Source organism: Fulmarus glacialis, unplaced genomic scaffold, assembly GCF_000690835.1.
Source record: "Fulmarus glacialis isolate BGI_N327 unplaced genomic scaffold, ASM69083v1 scaffold9473, whole genome shotgun sequence".
Taxonomy (NCBI): Eukaryota; Metazoa; Chordata; class Aves; order Procellariiformes; family Procellariidae; genus Fulmarus; species Fulmarus glacialis.
In genome coordinates this window covers 1-10876 of record NW_009201036.1, presented here as the reverse complement: position 1 = coordinate 10876, position 10876 = coordinate 1, and the positions used below count along the sequence as shown (strand labels likewise).

Sequence of the window (10876 nt, the reverse complement as noted above, 5' to 3'; positions counted from 1 at the left end):
CTTGGGCTGGAGTGATGGCTGGAAATGATTCTACAGTCCTTCCACACAAAAGCATAACTACTGTAGAAAATACTGATTTGCAGTCCAGAAGCCAAGAGTGCACAACATTATGTAAGGGACAACTAATCTTCCACCAACACCAACAGAATCTGAGATCTTTGTAGTTGCCCTCTGGACAGTAAAGCTAATTCCAAAGGCTGCTATCTTCTTGTCACAGTCCCAAAATATTTTCCTAACAATTAATATGTTACTACACAGAACACACAAATTATCTGTGGCAATTTAACAGCAGTGTTGAAGTGCTGGCTCGCTGTTTCTCCAAACTGTGAGCCAAGATTTAAATGACTTAGCCAGGACACGTTAAGCAAGGTTTTGAAATGCCGTAGAAATCAGAGTAATCTAACAAAACATGTAATAAATATAACACCTGTCTGTGCCGGCTTGACATCTATTTAAAGCAATTGCTGAGTAGTCCCTGGAGTCCAAGGAGAATGGCAACAGGGAAGAGTCATATTGCAGTCAGTAGGAATCCATTGCTTGAAGGTTCTGAAGGACTTCCAGCACAACTTCATAACAGAATAAATACTCATCCTGTACGTAGAGACACCAATGCGAAACACCCAGTTACATTCAACATAAATTCTAGACAAAGAAGGATGGACTGGCTGAAGTGCTGTTTATAACATCAGCATCTTTGTAACATAGATATGAAGATAAATTTAGATATTTAAGAACATCCTTGTTCTTTTTGTTCCATCACTCATAAAAGTTCAGGAATGCTTTCTTATTCAAGGCAGTACCTGTAAGATGTGCTCAAGTCTCATTTAGGTCAATGAAGATTATCTATTTGCTTAATTTTAATCACATGCTCAATCATTACCCTGAAGAAAAATATACTGAAGCATGTGCTAAAATATTTGTTGGTAGGAAGAACTTATTCTAGTCTTGTCTTGCTTTTCTTCCCACCACCTGTATGCTCTAAATTGAGTTAGCCACATCTTGTCTTTTCCTGTGTGAAAACTCTTTTCAGGGGTAGGTTTAACTCAGCAGTAGAAGGGTTTACAGAGGTGATGATAACTCAGCAATAGGAAGAATTCAGCTGAAGGCCTCAATTTTGCAGGGTAGAGTTTATGGTATCTCACTGGTTTTGTTGTTGATCTCTGCTTTTCTTTTGCTTAAAAAAAAAGTGTGGGGCCTAGTATCTGTACTATATTGGTGCTTAGCTTTTATTTCAGTTAGTTAGTAAGGGACAGATCTCTGATATTTAAATCTAGACACCACTTGCCTGGAAGGCTGTTATTTTCCTCAAATGAGAGGGCTAAAATTACGCTTTAAGCCACAGATTTATCAAAGCATGTGGATATATACCACTAATTGAGGGTTTTAAAAATCATGATGTAGTTGAATATTGAGAACTTACCTTAGTTTGGATCATGCCAAAACGCTGATTTCTCAAATCTCTCACTATCTGCTTGATGTTGAACTATCAGAAGAGAACAATTTTTATTTTGTTGACGTGCAAGTTATAAAGAAAGATTTAAGCATGTTCAGATGGGGAAGCTGTGACTCAGTTCTTTTACAAGTAGCATATTTGTAGTTATTGTCTTTGTTGTTTAAAACAACAAAAGCTGGGTTTATTCCATTTTGTTAGGATGAATTCCACCAGGAATTACTCTGGTCTAAGATACCCCCACATGTTGTTGATCTCCATACGAATTTGTAATACTTAACGATGATCTGTTTGGTACTTACACATAGATCTTTTTCTATATAGCTGAGCAGAACTTCAACACACAGCAAAATTCCACTTCTTCCAATGCCGGTGCTACAATGAGCAACAATGGGTCCTGTATTGTGAGCTTTTCTCATGTAACAAATAAATTTTACAAGCTGCTCAGCCAGTTTTGGAGTATTGTGGTCTGGCCAAGTGGTAAACTGCAAATGACTTATAATGCGCTTCTCTTCTGTCTGGAAGAGAAAGACCAGAAATGTTAAAAATGATGAGTCCTAAGACCAATTTTCAAGGAATTCCACTGATAAGTTTTCCTTCAGCCTCATTCTTAGCCAATCATTTGTCTACCCTCAACTCTTCAGCTTTTCATACTAGACGCTATTAAGGTTTCTTTTAGGTTTTCACAAATGCACTCAGAAGACACAGGCCTAGGAAATTTACTTCATATAATTTTGATGAGACACTGAAGTTACTTTGTTGCCCCAAAAGGATGTTATTATCTTGTTTGTTGGTTAGAACGGGAAAACAAAAACATTTGTTAAGTTAGAACATTCCAGTACTGTTTACTAAAATTGTTTTTGTAACTGAACGAAACCGTACTAATAGAAGAGTAGTAATATGATAGCCATGATAGTTAGATCGTAAATGCTATTCTGGCTATCAGATATAAAAGAACAATTTGTGATTACATACCCTAACATACAAACCAAATCAACTAAAAAAATGCTTACAAGAATAATCATACTGTAGATAAAATAAAGAGTATTATTAATTGAATGGTCCTGGGACAGTACTTCTTGTCGCCAGCTTACCAAAACATGTTAAGCTGAATGCAGAAGAACTACCTGGATTTTTACCATCAGAAGAATTTGAATGCATGTCTGCATTTCTGCTGAAGTAAACCTGTGGCTTTCTGTAGTAATCTGATACTGGTCCAAGACAAACATAGAAAACATAACATGTTCATTGAAACAATGACATATAATGGCCCCTCTTCCCATCTTAATAATCTTTTGGGAAGACTCATATCAAATGCTTTACTATGCTTCACACTCGGTGACATAAGGTGAATTGTGTTTTCTTCATATAGAGAAATTGTTTTCTTGATGGAAAAAGACACCAAGTTAGTCTGGCACAAGTACAATCTTTTAATAATTCCATTAATTAATATATCCTACAGAAATTTTTGCAAAGCTTTATTTAATATTGAGCCAAGACTGATAGACTTATAGTTGTCCCAATTTCCATGTTCTTATACCTGAATTCTGTATTTGTTAGGTTTCTAAAAATTTGCTGCTAGATTTGTAGTTACATGTGTATTCATGTCTTCTCATGAAAGAAGTATAATTTGTTCTAAATTCTAGGATGAAAACCACCTTCTTCCCTCTTTCCTTCCAGCCACCATTACAGAATATGAACACACTCTGGCAGCCCTTACCGATTTGATTTTGTGAGAACAGTAAGCAATTTTGCAAAACACTGAAGACACCAGCTCTGTGACTATTAAAGGACTAATTTTCGGACATTCTTGTCCAAATGTATGTAATGTTGGAACCATTGCTTTTGCAATGAGCAGAGAAGAAGCATCTCATTAACCCTAATTTCATGCCTGTAATTCAGATTTTTACATTCCTAAAAAATACTGAGCAAATGTTACAGAAGAAGCAAACAATAATACTAGTATTTACTCATGTAAAATACCTATCAATTTCATTATATATGAAAGTATTAAGTATACTCAACTTACCTGCTTGTTGATCATTTCTATTGTTCTGATTATGAAGTATTCAAGAATCTGGTAATTGTCTAGCCTGAGATGGAAATTAGCCAGGTCTATAGAGTCATGGGGAAGTTCAGGCCAGTATCGATGACATTTGACTTGCCCTAGCTCCACTTCTTTTGTCATCATGGCAATCACATCTGATTCACTCTCCCAGACCATTTGCCAGAAATCTGCCGTAGTGGATGGCAAAGGCCCTTGTGTTATAATATAGAAATGTTCCTCTTCTCCAACTTTCATTCTAATGTAACTTGCGTTAATGTAGCCATTCTTTTCTCCCAGAGGAACTCGTGTCTTATCATCTGTAGAGAAGCAGAAAGTTGCTATTTCCGCTGTAGATCAGAAACAGAGTTCTACCATCTCTAGCACTCAGGAGATGGGGAACCTCAGCCTCTAGCAGCAAAGTATAGCTCTGGATTTTAGAATACATTTGGCTAGTAGCACTAATTCCTGCTAATAGGAATTCCCACAGATAAATTGTATGGTTCACTGAAGCTTTATTTCTCTTAAGATACTTGCGTAATACTCTGACAAGCCTTCTAATTACCATAGAATTGTTTGGCAGTAATTCAAAATAGTGTATCCAACACTGCTTTTAATGTATGGCATGGGAACATTGTCACTGGATATTGGTGTTACAAAACAGGAAACTTCTGAGAATGTATACTGTATCACTAATATAGAGGGGTAACTGTCCTACAAATTTTGCATGCATTGTCCTGCTGCTGCAGTTTAGAAAGACATCAAGGGTCCAGAAAGTGTTCTCCTTCTGTCATGATAACATCTCAGGGAATCATTGGGCAGTACTTTTTTTTTCAGAAATCCTTGTTAGCAGCAATCATTCAGCTCTTGGACTCAAATCTTCCTTCTAAAATGACTTCTCATCAGCAATGAAATTTGTTTCTGACTCAGATCAGAGCTGAGCAGCTGAAAGCTCTGCTTGGGTATTATGCTTTCAAATACTTCTGAAAGAATCTTTAACTTTCCAAGAGCTACAAAACTCCATGATTTCCACTGTACTTTTCAGAATTCCACTGTGTAACAAGCAGTAGATGTAGCTGTACATTTAAATAGATTTAAAGAACTGCTACTGTAGTTCAAGTTACACTTGCCCACAGAAATGTAGTAGATCAATATCTCTGAGAAAGAGGGAGGGAAACACCAAGACAGCTGGCCCCCTGCCAGACCAAGTCCTGCCTTGTGGAAGATGATACTTCAGAAAATTACATATTGTGCAATGCAGACATGCTTACATGAACTCTACCTGTTTTGGAAAAATCTCAATACATTTCATTATTAGTGGAGCTCTCTGTGACTAAGAGTGTGGTGGGATTTGCCTGCTACATCTCAGTGTTATACCTGTTCTTCTGTTTTCCGGTGTCTTTATTCATTGAATGTATGTTCTCATTACGGTGCATACTTACATGGAAGAATATCTTGGTATCTGTTTTTATCCTGGTTTTCTGGTGCTTTGCCAGTTCTGCAGTCATCTATTGGTTTCACATGTTCTAAAGCCTAGATCAAAGAGAAATAGTCAATCCATGTAGTTCACATCCTTTATAGACAGCCTTTACAGAGTCGGTGTGAGCAAACTTATTGCTATATGTGACCCAAGACTGGCAAATAGACTTCCTACAGAAGAGAATCAGTACATCATTCTGTAAACTTCTAGGCAAGGAATTCAAATTGCTTTGTATTTTCTTTAGCCTGCACAAAATTTCTAGGGTTTTCAAGTGAGATTTCCAACCCACATCCTCAGCCCCTGTCATTACAGATACCTGTTGTATATTGCTGTAAAATAGATGTTTGGAATAGTGTCTTGGCCAAATGTCAGCATTCATAATTGATAACATGCTGACTGAAGCATCAACTATTGCACTGTTAACAGGTAGTGAATGTCAGTGAATACTTTTCAGTGACAAAGTGATGGATGTAGGGAATAGCATCAATGATCTTAAGTGCAAATCATATGGTCGTAAGTACTTCATAGCAGATTTAGGGGAACAGAATGCATGAATGTGCAAGTTAATTTCATTTACACTTTTGAGTTACCTTCACTTTTCTTTATTCGTTGGTATGCTTAGCCATCACATTAGGCCACTATACAGTATATATGGACTGAAATACATGTGACAGTTTTTCAACATCTTCATCAGTTACTACAGCTTTTACTCAGATAAAATATTCATTGGCTTTGGTAACCAGCGCTTTCCCTATTAGATCTTTACGTTTTCTGTGCAGACGCGTGACTCAGCTCATAGTATGCATACATCAGTAATGGAATGGAATGAATGGAAATTAATACATGCCCTTGAGCCTTCAGGGAAAGTCCGCAAATCCTATACACTTGAGCCTGTGGGATTTTGTACCCAGAAAGTCAAGAGATATAAAGGCAAGTGAAAGAAACTGATAAGGCTGTAATTACTATGGAAAAGTGGTAGCAACCTATTTCACTGGTGATGAGTACATCCTTTAAAGGAAATTCCAATACTATGTTGAAGACTTATGAAATAATCAGTTCTTTGGGAATTTGCTGATAACTGAGTACTCTATTTATATCCTGAAACAAGAGATTTTATATGCTTTCCTAATTTTACATTTTTTCATTATTTATATACCATCAGATGTAATTATGTGTTTTCATTATCTATGGAGGTATGTTACTTTTTATTTTTAATTTCACAAAGTTCCTGACCTTAATAGCATTTTGTGGCAATTAGTTCTATGGATCACTGGAGCATTGTGTGAAACATTTTCCTTTCATCAACTAAGTGTTTCAACACTAGTGAATCCCTAGCAACATGGATGTCTTGCTTTAATGCAGCCTCTAGAATAGTTCTTAGGCAGATATTCAGCATAGCTGAGGGGGTAATAGGAAGAAGTCAGTCTAGGAAAAAGTGGTTCATACTCTACTTTTGTGTATTGTTTATTTTTCATTCCATGTGGGCAGTATCTTTGGACGGGGAACAGTGTAAGCCTGACCTGCGTGGAAAAAGAGAGATCCAAATACTGTAGCATCACCCAAACAGGAGAGTAGAAGCCCCATTCTAGCTGGAATAATTCTCTGAGAAAGTGGAGTCAGTAAAGATATACAAGTGGATCTCCCGTGTATTATGCAGAAGGCCGCTAAAAGTCACTTTCTTAGCTCTGCTAAACACTCAGATCTTAAAAAGGTATCACACTTTACCATAAACTCCTTTAACACCTCTTGATTCTCAATCCGCAACTGAAGGCCTTGAATAAGACCTGTGATGCCAGTCCTTGGACCTACTCCAGTCAGTGATGATTTAAAGTTAATTAACTGAGTCAGTTCGTCTCCAGAAGCAAAGGTTCTGCCTATATATCAACGAAAAAAACAAAGGAGTTTTTAATTATTATTGTTCATAGTGCAAAGTCTTGGCTTTAAAAACTAGGAGGCTGCAGTACTTAAGTACATTTTGGTGCTCATACTGTGGAAGCAAAATATAAAAAAATATTTTTGGCTTACTTATGTTCACAGCAGAAAAAAGAATAAGTCAGCACCATGGATACAACCAGCACCACATTTCACGTAATTTGGAAGCAGATCCAACTATTGCAACTTATTGCCTCATACAGTTTCTAAATACAGTCTGTTCTAAATAAACTGTTCTTGCAGAATTGTAAACTTTAACACTAGTTTATATCGGTATAGGAGACTTGGACCACAGCTTCACAGGGAGTCATCTCCATGTTTCTAACACTTTCCTGAAAATTAGTATTGCCACACCGCATGCTAGGAATAATCACTGCAAATTCTTCCTCCCTGAAGTAAGAAAATATCTTCTGTTCTTTTCGTCTTACCTCACACTCCCCTTCAAGAACAAGACGTGAAGTATCTTTGATGCACCAAAATCAGGATTCAGTTTTACTAATTAGCTCATCCTGAAGCATATGTTCTGATCCAAAACTTGACAGATTAAGAAGATGGATAAACATTTATATCTCCAGAAATATCACTACTCTACTGGAGCAATTGAAAAACTTCTGTTACCATCTAGAGTAAAAACAGTAACTTGTTTGGTAAAAAATAGTGGTTTGAGGCAGAGGAGTTATGGAATTTGTCCTTTTAGTCATAGGCTACTGTTGGCAAAGAATAACATGTCACTGTCTCAAAGAAAACCTGATGATCTGTTTCACAGGTTTGTTGCAGGTGGAAGACAAGGAGCAATGCTCTGTTTTCCTCTTGTAAGATGTCATTGCTACTCTTAACTAATCTCTGTTACAGAAGTGTTGTGCTTGCTATGCTTTTGTCTTGGCCTACAACTCGCACCTGCCTTGCCTGAGCTTCTAGGACACTTTCTGTTCACTTTCTGTTCTCTAACCCTCATAGATGCGAGGGTGTTTCTATTAATTAGTTGAGAGTGCCAGCGAAGATAGATCCCCTGCTAGAGACTGAGCGCGCTATTTCCCATACACCTCTCTCCTTCCAGATCAAGTGGACTAAGAAACCCAAACTTTGAGCAGGTAGTAGAGGATAGATGGGTTGTAATTTTCTGTTTGCTAGCCAGCACAGCTTCGTAGTGTGAGGCCATCAGCAATTCATTGCTTCTACAGAACAAGAAGAAGCAGGCAGAGACCTGTATTTCAGAGAAGCTATGGGATACTGCAACATCCTCAGTATGATTCCTTTCACAAATTATTCTTGTTTGGGGCAGAAGCAGCTTAATTTCCTATAGGAAAAACTAGACAGATTCTTTCTGTAAACTGTCTTCTGATATCAGAGGGGCTTTAGCACCTGAGCTGTGAAAGTGCTTCAGTATGTGTTTAAGCACATCAGTTTCTAGAGGTTTTAAGGAAGTAGTTATATGAAGTGAAATTTGGTGATTCTGGGAACAAAGTCTTGAGGTAGAATTTGACAGTTTCATTCTACATTTTTGTGTAAGCTTTCATTTACTTTTTTGAGGAGTTGTATGGAAACAGTTGTAAGGGAGAGAGGAGAATGGTTTCAAAAAACTATTGCATGCAGTGATAACAAGCACGTTTTGTAGCATGTTCCTGGAATTTGTTCCATTAATTCTCAAATCCTTCTTTGTCATTGCCTTTCATATATGAAAAAGGCCTTCTACTACATCTAGTCAGTAAGATAATCCATCTGCTTTTATTTTATTCATTTTGGGACAAACTAAGAATTTCAGGTTTTTTATTTATGCATTGGGACGCTCCCACAAGTTTGCTTCTGACCCAGATTGCAATGTTCTTTTTTTTTTGTTCAGCAACTAAGCCAATGTGTAATTTCTTTGCACTATCCAATACTGCATGATTTGAACAAATGTCATGATGTTGCTCAAATTAATTCAATAACTTTTCTTTTCCTCTTATTTGCTCAGTTTGTACACCTAATTGAGCATAATCAAGGTATTCAGAGATTTCCCTTTGGGGAAGGACATGATATATAACATTAGAAATCAAAAACCCCAATCAAAAACCAAAACAAAAGACACAAAAAAACCCACAAAAAATAAAACTAAAAAGTTGCTCATCCTTTTGAAACTGAAGTTCCAAAGCAGAGGTGCTCAGAGCAGTGGCAAGTGGGTGATGGCCAGCAGAGCTGCCCACCCCTGGTTCAGTTAACTACATTGAGACTCATGTTCCTTCCTTCTAGCAGTTCTCCAAAAGAGTTGGAGAGACCCTGATGTAGGCCTTCTTCTTGTGGATGTTGCAAAGGTTTGATGGCCTTCATATGTATCAGTGGTGAAAACTGTGTCATTAGTGCCCTGGTCTTTGAGACACAAAGAGCAAATTCTTAGCTTGTGTACAAGGGATTAGTGTTGTTCTCACTGTGCATATATGGAGGAGCTGGTCTACAATGTTAAAGAAACAAGAGAAGTTTTTGCATGGTTACTTCTAGGTAGAACGGAAATCCTGTGGGGCATATCATCATCTTCGTTGTTCCAGCTGTCTGACTCAGACTGCTGACTGTCTCTTCTGCAGCCTTCACATTCTGCATATTTCTGTGACCTGTAAAAAAGCATTAGTTGAAGGTCTTATGGAAGCGGCAGAAGCTTTGATAAACTGAACCATACAAAGGTTTTGTTTTTAATCTATTTTTGGTCACTTTTAACTTTCTTGAGCAAGAATTTCTATTTCCAAGAATTAGAGTGAACTCTGAAAAACATAAGTTCAAGGAGTAATAGTAGCATTTTGTCTGGAGTAGTGTTTGCAAATATAGCTAGTGAAACACTATTATCTGTTTGTGGTATTTTATTTTTTCAAAGAGATAAGAACATGCTTTGTATAAAAAGCTGCCCCAAAATGATTGAAAATAAGTTTTGTCACAGTTATAGACAATTTTTCATGTAAGACATTTTTGAGTTGTTAGGCAATCATAGCTAAATAGGCTTTGCTTGTTACTGTTTCCTAAAGTATTTAGAAAATTTTAGAGCACTTAAATATGCTTTAGGTAGAAACCTAAACCTAATTCTGCCTGCAGTCCAGAATACAATTATAATGTGTACAGAATGGGTCAAATATTCCTCTACTGGCTAACTCCAAAACCGTCAGGCCTAACATTTAACTATGTAAGTAGGCCTAAGCATATCACAGTCTTACATTATCCTATCCTATGTGTGATCATAATACATAATCTTAGAAATAGTAAAAGGTAAACTTACGAGGGAGAATAAGAGAACAATAGCAGCTTTGCAAATATCAGTAACCATCACAGGCTGCGCGTGTTCAAGTTACACAAAGCTTTTGCAAGTAGAAAATAGAAATACCAGAAAATACTGATAGTAGAAAGATTCAGATTACAGCACAGGGGCCAGAAAACCATCCTTTTGCAAAACAACCAGAAAAGATACTTGTTAACTCTTTATATGATAAGATAACTTTGTATTAGCCATAGATGCCTTTATGCGTCTTGCACACAGAGCAAGATAATTTAATAGTAATCACACCTGATTACCTGGTATATCACAAGATAATGTTAAATTAGCAATGAGGCAATAGCAAATGGCACTGAGCATATGTTCACATGGATGTTCTCACTTGCAGATGCTCTCAAAGCTTCTTTCAAACTTTATCACTGCAAGCAAGTTAAGGAAGATTTTCATCCCTAATTGATTGGCCAAGTACTGTTCTTACAAAATTTTAAGTTTTAAATGTAAACGTTTAGTCCTTTTTCCATTTATGTGGGTTATAAGTGATAAAGAAAATAGTAATATTTTATATATTCTGCATCATTGTAAGTGTCGGGGTTTAACCCGGCAGGCAGCTAAACACCACACAGCCGTTTGCTCACTCCCCACCCCCAGAGGGATGGTGGGGAGAATTGGGGGGCGGGGGAAAAGTAAGATTTGTAGATTGAGACAAAGGCAGTTTAATAGGACAGAAAATGAAGGGAA

At 37.1% G+C, this 10876-nt stretch overlaps 1 protein-coding gene across 1 annotated transcript; it reads right to left on the bottom strand.

Annotated features, from left to right (window-relative positions):
- Nucleotides 1–519: 519 nt before the first annotated feature.
- On the bottom strand, nt 520–6729 carry PTPN20B (protein tyrosine phosphatase, non-receptor type 20B). The gene is made up of 6 exons (XM_009573788.1): nt 6700–6729; nt 4937–5027; nt 3480–3814; nt 1753–1968; nt 1421–1483; nt 520–591 (listed from the first exon to the last, which is right to left on the bottom strand). Exons 1-6 carry the CDS (start codon nt 6700–6702, stop codon nt 520–522), a joined length of 780 nt encoding a protein of 259 aa, XP_009572083.1. The 5' UTR covers nt 6703–6729.
- Between the last annotated feature and the right edge of the window lie 4147 nt (nt 6730–10876).

Coding starts and splice junctions, on each gene's coding strand:
- PTPN20B (XM_009573788.1), bottom strand. Junction 1,969..3,479: donor TAGAAATGATCAACAAGCAG/GTAAGTTGAGTA, acceptor TTTCTCTTCCAG/ACAGAAGAGAAGCGCATTAT. Junction 1,484..1,752: donor ATATAGAAAAAGATCTATGT/GTAAGTACCAAA, acceptor CTCTTCTGATAG/TTCAACATCAAGCAGATAGT.